The sequence below is a fragment of the Lycorma delicatula genome, chromosome 2 (genome assembly GCF_047948215.1).
Source record: "Lycorma delicatula isolate Av1 chromosome 2, ASM4794821v1, whole genome shotgun sequence".
Lineage (NCBI taxonomy): Eukaryota > Metazoa > Arthropoda > Insecta > Hemiptera > Fulgoridae > Lycorma > Lycorma delicatula.
The window spans coordinates 14,229,295-14,251,705 of NC_134456.1; the positions used below are offsets into that span (position 1 = coordinate 14,229,295).

Here is a 22,411-nt window from a genome sequence, read left to right on the forward strand (position 1 = left end):
AGCGTCAAGTTCAGTGAGACAAAGAAGAAGATCCGAACTTCGACCTAAGTACTTTGAACCAATTCCAAAATATAATAAGGTGCAGAAGGACCTATAAAAGAGACCAGGAAGACAGCTAAGGGCTTGTTTGTGGAGACAGTCAATAACCTACAGTCATTACGGCTATTGAAAGCTACGAAGATAGGACTTATCAACATTGAGGTTGTACCGCGCGGTACACTAAGCACCTTCAAGGAAGTCGTTGTGTGCAGGGACCTTCTAAACTGCACAGAAAAATAAATCGTCGAGGAGCTTCAGGAACAAGAAATTGTTGAATGTCGACGTCTAAATACCGACTTAATGGAGAAGTTGTACTCTCCGCGTCGCATGTTTTAACATTTAAGAAACCTAAGTGTCCTGAGAAAATTAAGGCCGGATTTCATAGACTGGATGTCCGTCCTTTCATCCCGACTCCTTTGCGGTGCTTTGGATGTCACAAATTCGTATATATCGCGGCGAGATGCACTAGGAAACAGATCTGTCCCTGTGGTGATCCATTACATCCGGATGACTCCTGGAAGGATTCGCCGGTTTGTGTTAACTGCCATGGACATCATTCTGCTACATCGCGAAACTGTCCGATGTGTAAGGAGGAAGTAGCTGTACAGGAGGTAAAGACCATTCAAAAGGTCAGCTACTTTGAAGCCAGAAAACGTTTACTCAGCAGATCACCGAAGCTTACGTCCTGTGCTCAGGTTGCTGCAGTTCCTGCAGCTTCTTTTAAACCAAAGAACATAATTTCTGAACTGGTATCAGCATTGGCAAGCATGGTCGAACGTATCACCGATCAAAAATTGAAGAGTCGACCAATTAGAGAAAGTAATCCAAAGTCAATGAAGAAAGAAGCCAATCTGTACAAAAAATTGTTTCACAAACGCGGAATGAATCTTGTTTGACCAGTCCAGACGCAAAGAAAACGAAACCAAAATGAAGAAGACTGAAGCTAAACTAAAATTCCCCATTCAGGGAACTGCAAAACCAGAAGTAAAGATTTTGAAAAATCAATAATGGAGCCTCTGAAAACATGGAGACCTTTAAATGAGAGGCCGAGCATTTCAGCCGCCTTATACACTCTAGGGGGAGTTGCATCAAATCTCACCTCTGATGCACTACTGACTGCACCATCCAAGCTGGTGTCATCTGATGCCAGCAGCAGAAGTTCCTGTGCGATTTACTGCGGAGGATCAGAAGGCTCCATAAGGGCCTCACATACCTTGGAATTTGATATCAAAGCCTTCAGAGAGGTGGAAAAACAGAAAAAGAAAGGATGCCCTAAGGGAAAACCTAGACAATAGAATTAATAATTGATACAGGTTTTTATAAATTTTTGAATAATCTTATTCAAAAGAAGAGTATTTAATTTCTTTTGTTTGACAGTGAATTTATTTTCTTAGTATTGATAACATTTTATTAGAAATTGTTTGAACTTTTTTAAGTGTTTTAATGTGTTTTTGAAGTGTTTTTAGTGTGTTAGTTTTAATTGTTTTTTTTTTTAAGTGGCGAGGGCACTTTACACCCTTGTCATATTTTTGAGATTTTTAATGCCTCTTGACAAGTCTATTAATGGATGATCTATTATGACAAAATTAATCTACTGACTATATTGCTTGTTTTTAATAGGGAGGGTAAAGATATTTTTCTTTTTAATGTGGTAAGGGGTTAATGACGACAGCAGCTAATGCTCCTAAAACTTAACAAAAAAAAAATATGTTTTTTAGTGCTTAAGTGTTAAGTGATTTTAAGTGGCAAGGGCCCTTTACACCCTTGCCATATTGTGTTTCTTTTGGGATTTTAATACCCCATGACAAATCTACTTATTAGATGATCTGTATTGACAAGTCTAGTCTTCTGACTATGTCATAGTGCTTTTGTCAGGGGGAGAGAAATGTTCTCTTTTTCTTTTCTTTTTTTTATATGGAAAGCAGTCGATGCCCCTAAAATTAAAAAAATAATTAATAATAATAATAACAATGATAACAATATGAAGGATAATTTATTTGGGCAGCATAAACTCCGCAATACATTAAAAAATTTTTTCAAATAAATTTTCATTTTTATACCACTGCCACAAAATGTATTCAACCAAGTATGAATCTATTAACAATTGGCTTGTATCTGTTCTGTACTTGGCTTTTTCTTGTTCTAATTTTTGGATGCCCACACATACTTTCAACTATTTGAGTATGAGCTCGGGTTTGTGGATCAATAAAATATAATGTGTGATTGATTCACTGTCGGTGTATGTAAAGCTGTCGAAGAATACTATACACTGCCCATTCATCTGACAAAAAATATTCCCTGGTGCAATTATTGTTGGATGATTGACAACAATGTTTCTGTGGATTTATCTGGCACTACCATAACAAAACAATTTCTTGTTTCTCAACAAATTCCTTCGAATACCCATTGATCAAATAATACTCTTTCTCTGTTATGTTTTCTCTTTGTGAAGCAAGTTTTGTCAATTTTGATGTGCATATTAGGTTTACCAATAACCAACGGATTATTTAGTAAATTGTTTTCTCACACCTCATGCATATAACTGTTCGACATACATATAATTGGTATATGTGTTGTGGTTCATTCCCAGTTCTTCTTGACAGAATTTAGCTGAAGTGTATTCTTTAGTCCACCAGTAAATGAATAACACAACAGTGTGAAAATCTAACTGTGATTTGATTAATGTTCCATGTTTCAATTGTTTAGATTCACAACAGTTCTTTCTGGAACAAACCCAAAACTCTTTACCTCATGTGCATAATTTCATTTTGTGTACATTAGCAGATAAGCCTAGATGGTGTAGAACACCCTTGTTTTGCAAGAATTGAATAGCTGTTTCATTATTGTGAATGTTACCACTTAATTGCATTAATTCATTTTAGCAAATAAAAAGTATGATGATTGCAATGAATGAAGGCTTCAACTTGCATGAATGATTTCTGAAAAATGAAATATTGTAAATAAATTAATTACGATGTGGTGGCAGTGGTAATAACATGCCATGTGGCTATTATGTCATTCCAAACCCCACTGAGGCGCGTTTACATTATTCCCAACAAAAGCGCAAATGGAAAACTTAATAACTAAGTGTTTTGATAATTACCTTGAAGAGATACTTATACTTCTCAAAGTTACATATCAAACCAGTCAACTGTCTGAATGATAGTCAAAGTGTCATTCTACATTCTGTATATGTTTATTGAGTTACATGTATAAACTATTAATACAACTATCTTTTCTTTATGTTAATAGTTTTGAAATTATTTTCATTCTTGATAACATGGTATTTTGTGCTTTATCATGTGTTCAGTTATAACCGAAAATATTAGGTTTTCTTTTTATTTTGTAATTACTACACTGTTTTTAAAACTTCTTTTTAAATAGCCTGTTTTTTTTTTTTTATTTGATAACAATTATTGAATTTGATTTTTATATCTGAATTACGTACTTATGACATATTATACTTAATATATGAATGGCTAGCATAATGTAAATCTTGAACAAAACTCATTGCGACAGATTATGTAAGGTCATGAATGTTATTTACAGAACATGTGCTGATATTATATATGTACAATATTTTTTTTTTTTGAGCATGTGTTGTTAGTATACATGAATATATATATATATATTTTACCATGTTGATTTTTTGTTTTTGATAGTAAATAAATGTAAGTACTGTGATTAGCTGCTTGTTTACCCAAGATGTGTTTATAATAAAGTACTGGTTTTTGATTTGATTTTAACTTTTATGTAGTTTAAATGTATGTGTTTTTTCATTTATAGCAAAAATTAATCCTGACATCTTAAATATAAAATGCCCTGGAAAAAAAAATTCCATCATGTAATGTTTTTCATTGTGACTTAAAGCTACCAGTAAGATAAAAATTTTTCACCCAAATCTACTAATTATTAAATTTTACCAGCAGCAATCTTTAATCTTTAGTAATAATTTCTTTGTAACACTGTATTGGTGAGTTCAGAAAAAAAATCATAACAATAAAAAGATTTTAAAATTATAAATTCTTTGTAAAAATTCAATAAAAAATTAGTTAAATTATTTTTTTCTTTTTCTATTTTCAAAACGAAACACTTGGAAACGATGAAAACTGTCCACTTTCATTTCAGGTTGTTCAACAAGAAACTTGTAATAATAAAATACAAAACTGATTGTAAATCGTAAGAACTACATTCATTATGAAGACAAATAATCTAGAGAAATTGTTATGGTTAAATAGAGTGTTACCTCCTATGAATAGAGCCAGTAATTGATACATGAAAATAAAAGAATTACACAACTAGAGAAAGTATAATGAAAATTTTGGATTAAAACATAGTGGTGTACTCTTTTCAAAATAGTATACTTTTTTATAAAATGGATTTGTAAACTTGCATAGTTAGCTGTTATCCTACTCAGGAGGTGGTGTATGGCACCACGCTTAGTCTGCTCACACTGTTAGATAAGCTCTAGGAGCTATTTAGGACACTGGTCACTAAACTGTTTCGAGTCTCAGTAGCCGTTAGTGGCACAGACATTTGGTCTTATGCTTTAGGGCTACCAAATGGAGTGGTGGATGGTGAAATGCCAAGCAAACTAATTTCCCTTCAAGATGTAGAATCCTGGGGTGTCATGAAAGTGTTCTTGGGCCCTTGCTCTCTTCTTAATTTTTTTATTAAAATTACAAAATTTAGAATATTCAGTATATCTACAAAAAGTATATATATTTTTTTTAATTTAGAATATTGACAACTTAACATTCTGAAAATGTCTCATTGTCAAAATACTGACTTTTTTCTTTCATAGAACCATTTGGAGCTAATTAGTAGCACTTTCAGTGAATCTCTGATATCACTATTGTTAATAGCACCTGTCTTGAAAAGATTAAAAATCATGTTTTGTCATGCTCTTCAATGAATTTTCTTCTTATTCTATTTCATGATTTTCTTCAAAGTTTCCATTTTACCGTCTTTGCAAATTATGCTCCTGTACTTATATCCAAAGATAATAATTAAAAAGACAAGAAATTTCTAAATTAAGAAAGATAAAAGATTAAATTAAGAAAGTTATTTTCTGGGATAGATTTTAAGTATCTAATTTTAATATAGATACACTGGATATCTAAAACGGATTTAACAGTGATCATTTTGTAGATAATATATCCATTAATGAAAACAGTGATATTTTTACTCTCTTAGTTTGAAATTTCTGGGTATCTTATTAGATGATAAATTTATTCTCACAGGATGATCAGATTGATTTTATCAGCAACAAAAGAAGCTATTTTACATTGAAATTTCTTAATTCTAGTCACATTTCATCAATGTAATTATTATTCAATATTTATTATTAGGTTTGCATACATTCTATTCCTGTATGAAATTTGATATTATCTTTCGGGGCTCCAAAAAGACAGAATGAGATTTCAGAATATAAGAGTAGTCTGGGGGACTGTTAGATCATTGTTTGGTTCGTACATAACAATACTTAATAAAGTAAAAATTCTCACTATTTATATGTTAATATTTACAAATGGAATTTATTTCATTTGTAATGCTGGGATAATTCTTACCATGTACTGTACACCTATGAACTTTTGATGTGATCTAGATCTATATAAAGTATAATGCGTTGTTATATACTGATCTGTGTAAAATATATATGAACATTTATTTATAAACATAATTAATCTGCATCATCCTACATCACATAGAAAGAGATACAATTGTCTTCAAAAAAAATTTTCTAAAGTAACTTGAGTAAATGAGATTTGTTATTTAATCATCCAATTAGGTTAAATAATCTGTAATAAAATATCATGGTGTGAAAAGTCTGTTTTTTTTTTTTTAACAAATATCAATGCAAGTGACATGATACATCGATAGAAAAGATTAGAGCACTTTTTGTTCTCATCCTAATTACACATCTTAGAGTTGTCAGAAAAATAAAAATTTATCCTGAAATAGTGCAAAAAAAGTAAACCTAAAAATTGAAGTGACAATAAAATTGATGAATGGATTTACTACACTATTTATATAAGTTTATTTTTATCTGATCTATTGAAAAAAGAAAAATTAAAATTTTTCTTTTGTATTAGCATATTTATGATACTTAAAAATAATTGTAACAAACTAATAAATTTATACCACTGACCCAATAACTGTCCAATACCAACAAAGATGCCAGATAAGGGCACCAGCTGTTTTGCATTGTGTCCAAACTGAAGAGTAAATCCTAAGCTAGGGCTGTAAATACCACTTTGAAATGCTTGCTGTAGACCTGAAAGGAGATACAAATATATATCATTAGCAATCTATGACTCTGTCATTGATTGCAGGCTAATTATATTTCATGCATATCTGTCAGTGGTCAGTGTTAATTCTTTTTCATCATGAGAACAGTAGTTAGTTTCTGGCATAGGCCATAAATTCATTACTTTGTTTTCAAGGAGAAAATCCAAAGGCTGGAGAAAGTGTGAACTTTCATCTGTGGTTGCTAAGTAATGTTTATATTTCTTTTTAAAACCTAAGTAAGTATCAGGAACTAAGTAAGTACTAAAGAAGTATTAAATTTAAATGGAATGATGGATGAATTTCATTTTCAGGAAAAAATGGATAAGTTATTTTGAATCTACTGTTGCAAAGGAGCTATGTTGTGTCTACAGCCAACTTTTTTGGCTGTACATAGAAGCAAAAATTCTTTTAAGGAAGAAAGACAACCAGCATTATTTAATGTGAAGTACATACAAACAAGTATGTATAACATGCATAAGTTTTTCTCTCAATTTGTAATCATAGTGATGTAGGTATATTTGCTGAATTAGTGTTCTTAAAGGGTATAGGGTTTTCATATATGCATAAGGTTTTTTAAACTTCACATGAGGTGACCGACAGCTAAAATAATTGTACTGTTTTTTTTAAATTTTAAATAGATTTGTATATGCGCTGTAATTGCATGAAAACACATACTTAACAGAACCAATATAGTATTTATTACATTTAATAAATTAGTAGGAGTTAAGTGGAAAAATGTTTAAAATAAAAAGTTTTTACCTGTGAAACAAAATGTAATATTGAGCAATAGCATGTCTTTAGTTATGAACACCCTCCATGTTTTTTTCAATTCTTCTATTGCATTTGTTTCTTGTGCTTTTGGTACTTGTGTCATTTCTTTTTTCACTGGACGTAAAAAAGCAAATAATATTGTAGCAAATGCTGCAACTATTGCAAGAGAAGAAATTATCAGTCTTCTAGTCTCTTGATCTACATATTTTTTTCCATTTAACGTAAAATAAGTAAATAAATTACCAAGGAATGATCTAAAATTGAAAGAAAAATATGTACAAAATTTGTCGAATACTTCTTGTAATCAGATAATCATTTACTCATTCATCACATTGCACCCATCCATTCTGTCACTACTTAACATTTGCACTACTTAACATTTTAAGATAAAAACAATGTGTACTGGGTAAAAACCAGACAGTTATTTAAACAAATAACTCCCTTATCTACAATGCAGTGCTACAAAGCAGTATGAGGAAGTTCACAGGGATGTATTGCTTTAGCAGTAATATATAATCTAGGCAATATGTATGTGTTAAGGATATTATCTCTGCAAAATTATTTCTCTAATTTCACACTACCAATATATTTCTCAAAATTCTTCTTCATATTACATTTACAAGCCTAGTATTATCTTATGTAACATAGATTTAGAGCTTATACAAGACTAACAAAGAACCAGAAATTTGATTTTGATTACAAAAACATTATTTATTTGTAAACCTTTTTTTTAATGGCTCCCATTAATAACATATTTATTCACTGTTATGAAGGAAGTCTGATAATTAATTGGAATTGCAATAGTAATAAGTAACTGATATGATAGTTAACAAGTATTTTAAATACCAACCTTTAAATGATTTTGTTAAAACTTCATAACCTTCCACCGGTAATTCCTCTTATTATACCCATGTTAAGTAAATAACTTTTACTTTTTTTAATGAAAAAATGAATATTGTGCAGTGATTATATATTTGTTTTTGATAGACTTAATGGCAAAAATATCATAGTACTCAATAATATTTTTAGTGATTTTGCACCATCGAAATCAATCTTTACTTTTGGTGTAAATTAAGAAGAGACTAACTAAATAGATTAAGAGCTAACTGGCAAAAATACGACCAATATGTCAATTTGCTCTCTTTGTGAAGTAAAAATTCAAACTAACATGCAGATTTAGCATTACTTTTGCTAATGGTGTGATGATTAATAGACTATTTAAAATTTTCAAATCTTTGTGTACTTAGTGGTACACATGTACTACTGTTTATTTTAAATATGTTTTTGTGTAATATATAAATTTGTTTTGAGACTACTTTTATTAATGTTTTTTGTGCGATAGATTTTTTCACCTAAATTGATTTATTTTTTTCATTTGTGATGAAAATCTTTACAACACCACTGCCATCATATCTTATTGCTTGGAAAATCTTTTCATGTGCATTTACTTTTTTATTCATTTATTCATGAAAATAAATTATAAAAGAATATAGCAATCTTGTAAACATTCAAGCCATCTGTTGGTGATATCTACTTAGAAATCTTTTTTTTTATAACCTCTGAAATTTTTCTTTCTAATACCTGTGACTTAGTAATGTTGTTGTTATTAATAACTAGTGGTATCAGTTAATTGACTTTTTCCCATTTTAACAAGACATGTTGATCTTGTAGCTTTATTCAACTTCAGTGGATCAGGTTGAATGGTTTATAATTCAGTTGGATACTTAAACATGCTATACAATTCCAGCAATGTTGTTTTAATTATAATGTAATCCATGTAGTCATGCATTCACTTTTAGCTGTCATATTGGTACATTACTCCTAGCTAGATAATTAATTTTTTTAATGTTTTATTAAATGTGTATGAATCCCAAAGGGCTGAAATGTATTTTTTGAATAATATATTTTTTAAATAATGTATTTTTCATGTTGCTTACTGTACAGATCTAGGTTTCTAAGAAATAAGTACAGACAATCTCCTTTCTTCTTAATGTTGTAAAAATTTAAGTAAATTACATAAAAGGTATTTCAAAAGAACGTAATTCTTAAAGTTGAACCTTTTCTTTGACTTTTGCACAGAAAAATTTCATTACTCTATTAATCAGTTGGTAGCATTGTACTCAATGTTAGCTGTATATAGCAGTTGATTCATACGCATTATTTAAATATCCATTCATTTATGTTATATATCAGCTATGTCACGTTCAAAAATGAGTGAATGTTTATTGTGCATTTATGTACGTATTTTGTACAAAATACATTACGTACATTTATGTATGTATTCTGTACATAAGAGATGTATTTCAGTTAAAATTTCCCCATATGCAGTAACCAATAAGTGAATAAAATATTTAATACATGTATTTTGTGAGATTGTGTGTTTGCAGAAACTAAAAGATCCTATCTGACTATAATTATTAACTGCAAACATTTATGACTATCTGTAACAACACTCTCAATCAGAATACCTCTCAGATCAAACTATAAACAGCTTTTGCTTTCACATAGGCAGAAAAGTTAAAATTATACTTACTGCATCGATACTATTCATGAACTGAATGAAAGAACCAGACCGTGAAAAGTGTTTCAAGCAGTGTTATTTGTTGTTAATACAGATATATAAGTACAGATTATTTTTAATTTTTATCTTTTGTTGATAAAAATGGGAATTTAGGTGCTGAATTGAATTTATTTCTGTGACAAGGCTTGGTTTTTTCCATATGACTATTTGAAGAATCAAGACATAAAGTCTAGTATTTGGTTTGCGACCTCCTGTCACTGTATAATAGTTTACTTTTTATTAAAATTAATAATAATAAATTTTATAATGACTTAAGAATTTATTATACTGTTATAAGAATACAAATGTGTGCATTGATTTTTAGCAAAATGGTGCTATCTACCCCACTACTAATAAAATGATAATCATAAGAATTTTTTGTTAATTATGTGATCTCAAAAAACTTGTCAAGATTTTCAGAGTGTACACAGTGCCAAATACCTTTCTTTTGAGGATATTTAAAAATTATAGTTTTTGTAATAATCTTCATACATTTGGTGAACTGAAAACTATTTTTAAAAAAGTTTTCAAATATTTCAGAAAAAAAAAGAATGGTTATGAATAAGAATCTGTATTTAGGTTTTAGAGGAAATCACCGTCTACTTCTATTGTAAAATTAAAAATCTGTCTGATCTGAATATATTTTTAATCCTGCATTGTGAAAAATGTGTTTTTTTAAGACTATGTTGTGAAAAAATAGTTTAAATATACCTTACCTAATCAATAATATATACATTATCTTCACTGATCTACATGGCAGAGTGTTAATGTTTTGACTTTTCATCCAGAGGTTCCAGGTTCTAATACTACTCAGACATGGCATTTTTCATACCTTACAAAATTCATTATTACCCATCAGTAATTGTTATTGGGTGTCAGCATATTGTTGTTGTATAAATAAATAATATTTATTTATATTACATATTTATTATATCATTTATTAAGATTTGATTAAAATCTAGATTACATCCTTTTTGTACCCTCCTTATTGTGTATAATTTTAAAGAAAAGAAAGTTAAATAATGTAAAATTCTAGGTGTGTCTACAATAAATAATATAACCACTTACGATGAACAAAAGAGTGTCCAAAATATTCCAATATTACGGCTGATCACAGATGGTTTTGAATTTGATATCAGATACTTTCCTTCTGCTGTCCATATTAAACCAGCTCCTACTCCCGCTGCAGCTGTTGCTGCACTTATTGCCCATACATTCTCTAAAGTAAATGATGCAATATAGATTCTGAAAAAAAAAACAGTTGCTGTTAGAAGAAATTTCATCATTGATGAAATTTTAAAGAATACCAGATTACATTTTATGTCACAGCTTTTTAATTTTATTGTCAATTTAGGTCTGCTATATACTGGCAATAAATTTATATTATTTTTCTCACATTCACTGAAATCTAATTAAAAATTACTTGAGCTAATTGTAGAGGTGGAAAAGGAGCAAAAGCTTATTTTTTTAAAGAAAATAGAATAATTGAAAGGTTTTGTTTAATCTATTGGTACGTTGGATTTTTGCAGCTGTACATTAAAAACGAATGCCCAATTCCCACAAAACAATACCATGTTTAACAATACCAGAAAATTATTTGTAGCTGTGGTTTTTCAAGTCAAGAACATCAAAAATTGTAAACATTGCTAAAAAGTATATTGCTTAATCAATAATAGTCTTTTAAACATTTAAATTCTATTTTATTTGCTTCTCAAGACCTCACAAAACATAAAGATTTGAAGATTTTAAATTTGAAATGCAGTAAAAAAAAATTGTTAAAATATTTTTACTAAGCTTTTTAAATAAACATTGATGCAAGATTTGCTCTTAAAAACCTCTTTCAACTGATATTTTACCAATATCCAGTCTAGTTTTAAATAGTAAACATTTACTTAACACCTGAATAAACACCTGAATACCACCTCCAAATTCTATTTCCTATAATAAATAACACCAACTGTGAAAAAGTAGATGAATTATGTCAATATTTACTGAATATTATGTATTTTTGGGTATTAAGTAAGATTCCAAATATTAAGTAAGAATTTTCCTATCATCTGAGATTTTTTGTAATTGCCCTTCTTATTTTTGAGTAAGTATGTGCATGATGAATGTTAAGTACAATATATTATTTATTTATCCATTTTATTTATTGCAGCAGTTAAGTTATTAAATAAACTATAATTTATGTGAGTTAAAACTGTAATTTATATGTGTGATAAATAGCCATAAAATATAAGTATTATTGTTATTTACACAGTAATTAAAATGATTGCAAATGATAGATATATGATTCATGTCACATTTTTTTTCTAAATGTAATTATGTCACCCATTAGTCACACATTGTGCAGCGTGAATTATGAATTTTGTTTTGGTGACTTAGTGCTGAATATAATATTGTAAAAAATAAACACTGTATCATCACTCTACTGATGTAGTTGAGAAAAATCTCAGCTACATCAATCAAGTGCGAGCTCTTATATGTTAAGCATTTAGTGGGCTGCTACTTACCTACCAATTTATGATTTTATTTTTCCCTGTAAAGTCATTGTATATACTACATTAATGTGTCTGTAACGTGTTTAAAGTTTGGTAATACATATTTGTGAGTATATTGCAGTGAACCTTTTAATAAAAATACCATGTGGTTGCGTTAACCATCCAGATAGTTGCTGCTACTTTGTGGTGAGGTAACATTCATCTCAGAGGAGAAATATAACTTCACTGATAAAAAAAAGATCATATGAAATAGGTCTTGAATATAAAGTATGTAATCAGGTCAGTTCTTGGGTTCCTCATATTTGTTGCAATTTATGTGTAACATTGTTGACTGTTTGGAAGAATGGATCATGTCACATGACGTTTGCAATTCCAATGGTTTGAAGAGAACCAAAGGATCACTTCACGAACTGCTACTTTTGTTTAATGAAAATATCAGGGAAAATAGCTAAGACTAGACATACTGCAAAAATATGTCTAGTCTTATATTAGATATTCCCTTTGCTACAAGACAGAGCCTCATAGTCCATAGTTTCCAATTCCAGTATCACCAAAAACATGGGAAGTAGGCGAAGATGAAGCTGTTGATGTTGAAGGTTGTGCAGATTAATCAGATGATGAACAAAGGAGAGACCCATACATTTAAAAAAATCAAATAAAAATTCTTATATCATGACTGAAAGGATAGAATCTTTTGCAATACAGTATTAAAATAAGTGCTTTCTGTGACAGGCAGCAAGAATTTGAATGTTTTTTCTTCCAATACGAGGACCTAGTTTACTGTAATGATGTGAAATCTTTACTAGAAGCTTTGGGACATGTGCACTATCTGATGAATGGTGTCTTTTTATAGGCTCCTCAAAACATAGTTTAAAAACAGTCCTTTTCATGTTAGAAATAATATCCCATCAATTCCTTTAGCTCATGCAGCTCACATGAAAATATGAAACTTGTGTTGGATGTGATTCAGTATGAGAAACATTTAAGGAGACCTGAAAGTGATAGCACTATTACAAGATATACGACTTGGGTATACTAAATTTTGTTGCTTCTTGTGTGAATGGAACAACAGATAGGAAGAATCATTATGTTAAAAAAAATTGGCCAAAAAGAGAAACTGTCTGTAGAGGAGAAGAATGTTGTGAGTCCAGCAGTAGTAAAACCTGGAAAAGTTTACCTTCTGCCACTACGCATTAAGCTAGGTTTAATGAATAATTTTGTTAAAGCAGTAGGTTATGGTGGGACTGTTTTTCACTTTCTAAAAAACAAGTTACCTAATATAAGTAATGCTAAGATAAACAAAGGTATATTTGTTGGGTTGCAAATAAGAAAACTAATGAATGATATTGAATGTGAAGACAGCTTGAATGACTCTGAGGTTGCTGTGTGGAAACCTTTTAAAAAGAGTATAAACAACTACCTTGGAAAGCAGAAGGCAGATTACCACAAAGAACTTACAACTAAGCTTCTTAAAAACTATAAAACCCTTGAATGTAATATGTCGATAAAGATCCACTTCTTAGATTCCTTCTGGATTTTTCCCTACCAATCTTGGAATTGTGAGTGACGAACATGGAGAAGGTTTTCACCATGGAAATACACTACCAGGAAAAATGGTACCCAAGAATGCTTGCTGATTACTGCTGGAATCTCAAGACTTATGTACCTGTAGCAAACTACACCATTAAATCCAAAAGAAGTAGATCTTAGGAATGTAAAATATTGTTATCTACTGCCACAATGCTTTTTTCTTACAAAAAAAAAAAATGGTAATTACAAAAAAAATATTATGCCTGATGGAAAGAAACCATTTACATATTTGCAGTCAGCATCAAAAATACTATAAGATTGAACCATAAATATTATTGCATTGAACAAAAATTGAAATTTTGTTGTCCAGTATAATCATCCAACAGAAGTAACAAGTAGCTCTACTTCATTTACTTTAGAATCTATGCTTTGATTACTCAAATTACATTAAAAACATTTTCATCTGATCAGAGAATCATTGGGAGTTTTATAAAGTTAAAAACGATATCAATTATGAACAGTTAAAGATATCAATTAAAACAGCAACCCAGTATTACTAAAGATAGTTGCAAAATTGATTGAAAAAATATTTTTGTTCTGATGATGTTTATCATTAAAAATTAAGTTTAATACCTGCATTAAGAAATCAAGTCACAGGTATCACTTCTTGTTTAATGCATGGATGACAAAATCACTCTGCAGTTCACCTAAACATTGAAGCAGATAGTTTGTCATGTAATCATAAGTAAACTTTTACCATCCTTTGGATCTTATGATCTAATTATGTATAGAAAAGTGCAATTATTTATTACTGATAAATTTTGTAAATAAAGTGATAATCAATGAATAAAATAACGTTGGTAGCTAATATTTCATTCATAGTTGTAATACTTCCAATTTAATATTAGATTTGTGAAATGAGTGACAGAATTATAAACATAAAGTATACTTGTATGGTGTGTGTCTGAATTTCATTAAAATATTTATTTATCCTGTTCAAATATTAATACTGAGTAATCTACCAATTTATTTTGGGTTTTCCATCAAAATTAGGGGAGGTATGTCATGGAAAATTTTTCTTCCAGATCATTGCAGAGCTAATTACAATGCCGAGTGTTTCATTGGTAGTATTGTTAAGCTTCAGTATTGAAAGTGACTAAAAAAGTCACTATGCATTATTATCAAAATTTAAAAAGCTCAGTTAATAGAGTGGGGATGGATTGTTAGATTTTTTTATTTAGAATGTTTGGTCATGGCACACTATTAGCAGCGCCAAAGCTATTACTGCCAGGTTGTAATATTACCTGACATTAACAGTGCGAGGTAGAACTACTACCCATTTATCTGTTTATACTTTCTAAACTTTAGCAAGTAATAAAACAATATGTATGTCCTTCATTGTGCTTATTCATTTAATATGTTGTTTTTGACAAATTTAGAATATTTGTAAATATTGTATTGTTCAAATGTGTTCTGATATTTGTTTTTTATGTGGTATTTGTTTTTTATTTGCTTTTTTATATGTGTGTTTTTTATATTTGTATTTTTTTTTTTATTGTGAGTAGTAATTTTTGCTTGTTGTGGTAATACGTAATATGAAATGATTATAATTTTTGTTTGTTTTAATAGTGTATTATATGTTATCGTTACATTCTGTGGGTTCTGTTTTCATAGATGATTTGCAAAGATTTATGCTGTTGTATTTAGTCCTTGTATGTTCTTTTTATCTGCAGGATTATATGAATCTGTCTGATGAAGTATTTTGTCCACTGTTTACAGTTTAATTTTTATACTGTCTCAGTTTATTTATATGCTGTTTTTGGCAGTCTATGTTTTGTTTGTTTACTGTATGAATTTGTAATTTTAAAAATGACATAATAACATTCTTTCCTGAAAATGTTGGTAATTTTGTTTGACTTTTGATTGCTGTATGAGGTATAATCAAAAGGTATTTGACCTTATCTAAAAAAAACAAGAATACACAACCTATTTATTTCAATGACTTTTTCCTTCAAAATAGGCCTCTTCTGATGTAACCTCCTTATCCCAGAATTGTTTTCATTGTTGGAAGCATTTTTCAAAGTCATTTTAGTGAGCACCATAAGCCCTCCAATTGCATTTCTTTTGATCTCTTTTCTGTCTTCAAATTTCTCTCCTTTAAGAAGAATCTTAAGCTTAAAAAAGAGCCAGGAGGGCCATATCTGTTGAGTAAAGAACCTGCTAAAGTTGTTCAACCCGGAGTCTTGCCAAGAATCTCTGGATAAGTTGTGATGCATGGACTGTAGTGTTGTAATGAATTTTCACCACAGCATAAAGATCATGCTGACAGTCATTTTTGATTTTCAAAGCATGATGATGGATCACAAGTATGTTCTTCAAGGAGAGACTGTCAATAAAGAGTAAACTAGTCGGCCCATATGTTGGCGCAGGGGCTGAAAGCCTACGTACTATCATTTTGCATGCATTGTCCTCTGTTACAAGCAAACTAAAAACATTGTCATCTTCTATGTCTTTTGTGCTATGATAACATATAAAAACAGGTTTCATATAAAAACAGGTTAAGCTTGCTGTAGCATATGTAATTGTTGAATTTTATTCTAAATTATATATGTATGTTGTGATCCAGGCCTACTTCCTGTTATAAAGCAACTAATAATAATAGAATCATTCATGAATTATAAATGACTAATGTGCTATTTTTGAATTGTTGTAAACACAACACGCAATTCTAAGAATTTCATTTACTTATTTTTAATCTACTCTAATCATTGTGCTGTGAAGAATTATATGTCACACATTGCTTGCAGTTACGATCTAGAAGTGGTTATTATAGAAACATTATTGTAGTGTTTATTTTACTTAATGAAGTGAATTGTCACTGGTGATCTATTTTTACTATTTGTTGTATTGTTTTCATTTAAGGCTTTGTCATAAATTCAGTCACGTAAATTTTTAATATTTCAATACAATTATTTTCTTTTAAAATGCCCACGTTAGGAGGGAAAGGTACAGTAGCGCAGTCAGGTAAGGGAAATTGTATTCAAGGTTTACAATTTTTTTACAAAACAATGCCAGAACTGGAATAGTGAGGAAAACTGAAGTGCTGAATATGGTTGTTCAATCAACAAAATTATCAAAATGAACAGTACAAAGAATTATAGCAGAATAGAAATTAAATAAAACTGAGAAGTCATCTGTGTTCGTTTTGCTGAGAAAATGTATAAATCACCCCAGTGCTGTTTGCAGTTTGGATTTTTTTGACACGGATGCTTTGAGGTATTTAATAAATAAATCTTATTTAACCGAAAAATACATTCCTGCTATGAAGAGAATTGTGCAAAAAACCCGCAAAAATGAACTTAATTTCAAAAGGAGTGAAAAATCTTTAAGGAGAATCTTTGAGGAGAAAATGGGATTTAGATGGAAGAAACAGAAGACAACTGGAAAATATTGACAAAATGACATGACATTAAAATGCAAAGAATGAGATTTCTATGACTAATTTCTCTGTTTTGCGAAGAAGGAAGACCGATTGTATACACAGATGAAAGCTATATTCACAGTAGTCAAGCAACACCAAAATCGTGGGTAGACACAACAAATGAGGGACTGAAAACACCAGTATCGAAGGACTCACTATTAATAATTGTTCATGTCGGCTGTAATAAAGGATTCATTAACTTGCTTTACTTATGTATGAATCAAATAAGAAAGGAGATTATCACAAATCAATGGATTCCAAAAAGTACATGAAATGGTAGTGGGAGAACTGTATTCCCAACTTGCCACCTCGGTCAGTCATTGTACTAGATAATGCATCATATCAGAATGTTCTGCTACAAAAGGAGCCAAATTCTAACTCTTTAAAAAGCAATATGATAAAATGGTTAGCCGAACAAAAAAATTAACTGTTCTCCTGCTGTGACGAAGACTGAATTATATGACGTAAAATTACACAAAGAAAATCAAAAGAAATTTCTAATAGATAACATTTTCAAAAATTATGGTTTCACAGTTCTAAGGTTGCCACCTTATCACCCTGACTTAAATGCCATTGAAACGATTTGGAGGGAAGTGAAAGGGTAAATAGCTAAAAGAAGTACAACTTTTAACATGTCGGACGTTCTTAAGTTAGCTGAAGAGGAATTTCATAAATTTTCTAAAGCTGAGTGGAGCAATGTCTACGAGCATGTTGTCAACATTGAAAAAAAATACATTGAAGATGAACATTTATATAATGTACACATCAACAGTTTTGTGATAAATATGAATTCAGAATCGAGCTCTTTAGAATCTACCAACGACAGTGACTTCAGAATTTGTGAGCTACAGCAATAAAGTGAGTAGAAAAAATAATTACTTAAATTACTTTAAAATAATATTAATTGAGATATTAACTAGTTTTAATTAAATAGCATCGTATGTATTTTTGGTTATAAATATCATCTGACAATGTTTTCAGTTGGCCTAGTACCATGTCAAATGTTTGCTGAGTGCTAGCAGTTTTTTGTGCCAACTTACATGCTGATAGTTACACTAGATAACTGTTCTTCCTCAGCTAATAGATGGTGTTTGATGCAAGAGACCACAGTATTGGGAAAATGGCAGTTAGAAAATTCATCAAAGAAAAGACATTTGAAGACAGAAAACAAATCAAAAGAAATGCGACAGGAGGACATAAATTGCTCTCTAAAATGACTTTGAAAAATCCTTCCAACAATGGAAACAATCATGGGATAAGTGTATTATATCAGAAGGGGGTCTACTTTGAAGGAGACAACTTATTTAACTAAATAGATTAATTACTTTTGTTTATGTGAACCAAAGTCAGATATTTTTTTATCATACCTAGTATACAGTATTATGTATTTTCTCACATTAAGTGTGCTTTTGATTCTATGGAGTATTTAATAGCGTGTCATCTCTAAATGTAACTAGTTAGCTATTAACCTGTGCAGATATTTTACTGATTGAGTTCTTCAGGGTAGTTGTCAGGGTGAACATGGATGAGTGTTAGGTAGTATAACAAGTGTAAAGTTGTATTTCTGCTGTGTCGGTTGATTTTGGTTATGTATTCTTGTGCAGTATTATTGTTTTTGATGAGTCTTGTAATAAGTTGATGGTTTCTTGGGCAGAAATATATCTATTTTAATGAAGAAATTGGTTTTATCAAGCAATCCAAGCATTGGAATTATACAGACTGGTATATCCTTCATTTTGTTGATAAGTTGATTTATGTTCTGTATGTAAACTGTTTTATGTTCTTTGTGTTGCTGCATTATGTTCGATACGTATGACTGTTTCTAATGGTTTGTCAACATGTCTAGCTAGTTTGTGCATAAGGACTGTGTATAAATGAAGATACGTCTACTGTGTGTGTCTTTTTTGTGGATTTTGAGTTGCGCTTTTAATGTTGGAAATAGGAAGTATATTTATTTGAGAAATTATTTGTTTTTGTTTTTAATTATACTTTATATTTCATGTGGGTTTGGCAATATTAATGCGTTCTCAAATTTTGTTATGTAAATCATTGTGGTAGGATTATTGTGCAATTCTATTGTATGCTAACATGTATCAAACAATAATTATACAATAAATTTTTAGGAAAAGATTATTCATGGGTTATTTTCAAAACTATCAAGAAAATACATAAAATCATTTGATAAACTAACAAAACATACTCTGATAAACAAAGTAATCTAGAAACAAGCAAATTAAATTGATTGCATTACACAGAACTTTGGAAAACTGGATGTGCTTGGGGTCCATCTGATATGTGAATCTGAACCTACATATGCAAAAAGTAAATACAAGCAGTACTCACATCAGAATCAATTTTTGAAAAACTTCATAGAAACTGCACACACATTTAAAGATGTTAACCACAATATACTAATTTTACACTCAGCTTGTAAAAACCAAGATCTTGATCACTTAAGGATATGAAATCTACAAACACATTAAATTTAACAAAAACAGCTTAGTAAACACAGCACTAAGAACTCGCTAAAGAAGTTTCCTAACCACTTTAGTACAGCGTTACCTGTAACAACAATTATTGGTAATGCTGTTAGCTTGTATTAGCAGTGCTACTAATAACTCCACTAAATTAAAAGATTTATAATTACCTGCAAAAAGATATTGTAGAAGAAAAAATTTAGGTAATTGTAAAATAAGTGGTTAATGATTTCTAATACTTTTAAAGGTTTTTCCCATTTCACCACACTGATAAACAACATTCTAAATTTAAAAATTTCTAAGTCTTACTTTTTAGAAAAAGATCAATTCTGTATTAGTAATGGTATTACGTGTAAATTGAAGAAGCAACTGTTAAAGCTGTTCGTTGACCAAGTACATTAACGAAAGATGGTCCTAGCCATAAACTTATTCCAAATGCTATGTAAAGGAATGCAAGTAAATCATAACCATCTACTTGGAATTCCTTATTATCATCGTGTATACTGGATATAATTGTTTTCTGAAATAATCAGACAAAATGTAATTTTAAAACAAGTAAATATTCATATAGAAAAAAGAAATTACTTGAAATAATAATAATGCTAATTTGTGATGATGATAATTAATAAATAAAACTGGCACAGAATAAAACACATATTTTAAAAGAACAAATAGTAAATATTTGTTTACATATGAATTTTTAAGTTTGCATTCAACAATTATGCAGAAAATTCAGGTTTATCTAATTAGTATTATTTAAAAACTAATCAAAATATTAAAATTATTTCTGTTTACAAAAACTGTTTAATTTATTTTAAAATTTATTGGTCTGCTATTGTTTTAAACGATTATGTAATTTATTACAATTTGAAAAAATTATTTTTCATAAACCATACGCTATGTAATGCAAAAATAGTTCATTATTCAATTTGGTATAAGTTGGTTAATTGGGCATTAACCTGCAGTTTTGAAAGTGTAATAAGCGTATGCCAGGGTCAGCCCTAGCGTTTAGCCGCCGTAGGCAAACCCACAAAACGCCGCCCTCCCAAGCTCCAAAAAACTCTAAAATTAAAAAAAAAAACAGAATTATAAAAGAACCATGTTAATCAGATAAATGACATATGACTGAATTAAGACAATATTAAAACAAATATACTATTACAGATTTACGGAAAATTGTTTTATTGAAAAACAAAATTTATATTTTTAACTGGCTAAGGACAACGAATTTACAAACTAAAACTAGTAGTATCTGCTATTTTCAGAAATAATATAAATATGCATTTAAAACAATAAACAAAACTAGTACAATATTAATATTATTCTACTAATAAATAGTAAATAATTTTTTTTCTAGATTCAAGTAATCGAAATATACTTTTGTGGGGTGTGTTTATTTTTTTGCGCTCTAGTGCAGGCGGTTTTGCCGCCGTGGGCAGTGGCCTACCGGCCCTGCAAACTCTATAAATTTATTAAAAGTTGATTTCTACGAATCATATTTATTAGAATCAAATAAATATTCGACTAATATTGTATCTTGAAATAACCTTAATAACTTAATTAGTAATTATTACAAGTAACTAACTTAAGTAAATTTGTTAAGTTTTCATTTTATAAATGAATATATTTAGAAAATGTTTCCTAAAAAATATTTCCCACCTCTAAAAAATACATATTCTGTTTTTTTTTTTTTTTACTTTTTGGTTCTAACTCTTTTAATTTTTATTATTAACAGCTGGGAAAATCATGCAATGTCAATGCTTATAGAAAAAGCTTAACAAATTCGCTTAAGTAAGGTTTTCTCTAAATATAACTTCTCTGAATATAAAACCTCCCTTTAGTAAAGGCTAAAATAAGAAAAAGGAAATTTTCCAAAAACTTTTCTGTTTTACATCTGGGATCTGAATTTAGAAAAAATGTAGACATTTCTTCATAGCTCTACATATGAAATTTAAACTTTCAAAAGATTTTAAAAAAATATTTAAATCAAAGGGAGGCAGAGCAAAAGAACAAAAAACATATATTTCAATTTTATGAGGTGGGGATTGACTTTTTGAAAAAAAAAATTTAATTATTTCTACATGCATTGTAGGTGACAAATGTGCTTTAATAATGTTTTTTCTAAAATGCCTATAAAGAAAATTAAATTTTAGGTTTGCCTGTTTCTTTATTATTTTGATTGTTATTTCCATTTTCATTTAATTCTGTTGGATTTATTTATGGTTTGTTTTTCTTTGTAATATCCCTCCTTAGTGAATTCTTTTTAAAAATGATATGATAAATGCCCCAATACAGAAATATTTGAGCCAGATTTGAAGAAAATCGGTTTGTTCAATCCTGAGATACAAGGCCAAAAGCTGCATGACACACATGAATTAGTTGGAATCTAAAACATAAAGATTTGTAAACAACCCCATTTTTGACATGATCACCATGCTTTGCTCTTATGCCAGAAAAGTAATAGCCGAATTTGTTGCTTATATTTTGAATGTACTTGTTACATTGAAAATTTAATGTAAACATTCAATTAAGAGACTACTGATATTTTAATATGACAATGTACTTCAATCTTAAAATTCTATAGAGTAAAGTGATTTTGGAATTATTTTTCTCTTTTTAAAATGTTGACAAGTAACCATTTTAATAAGTTGTAAGCATTATTTGCTTGGTGTGATATCAGTTTGTAGGCTAATAGTTTTTACCCCATGTTTGAATGCAGATCTGTTAAGATCAATAAACTGTAAATAAATAAACATAGTAT

At 29.6% G+C, this 22,411-nt stretch overlaps 1 protein-coding gene across 2 annotated transcripts in view; it reads right to left on the bottom strand.

The window, feature by feature from the left end:
- The window catches only part of LOC142320126 (UNC93-like protein MFSD11), a 42,483-nt gene that overhangs the window by 14,152 nt on the left and 5,920 nt on the right, over positions 1-22,411 (bottom strand). For both annotated transcript variants that reach the window (XM_075357805.1, XM_075357804.1), the window contains exons 2-5: positions 20,001-20,170; positions 10,730-10,906; positions 7,090-7,355; positions 6,191-6,316 (exon numbers count right to left, since the gene is read on the bottom strand). In XM_075357805.1, the coding sequence (XP_075213920.1) occupies positions 6,191-6,316; positions 7,090-7,355; positions 10,730-10,906; positions 20,001-20,170 (739 nt within the window). The remainder of the gene's footprint in view (positions 1-6,190; positions 6,317-7,089; positions 7,356-10,729; positions 10,907-20,000; positions 20,171-22,411) is intronic.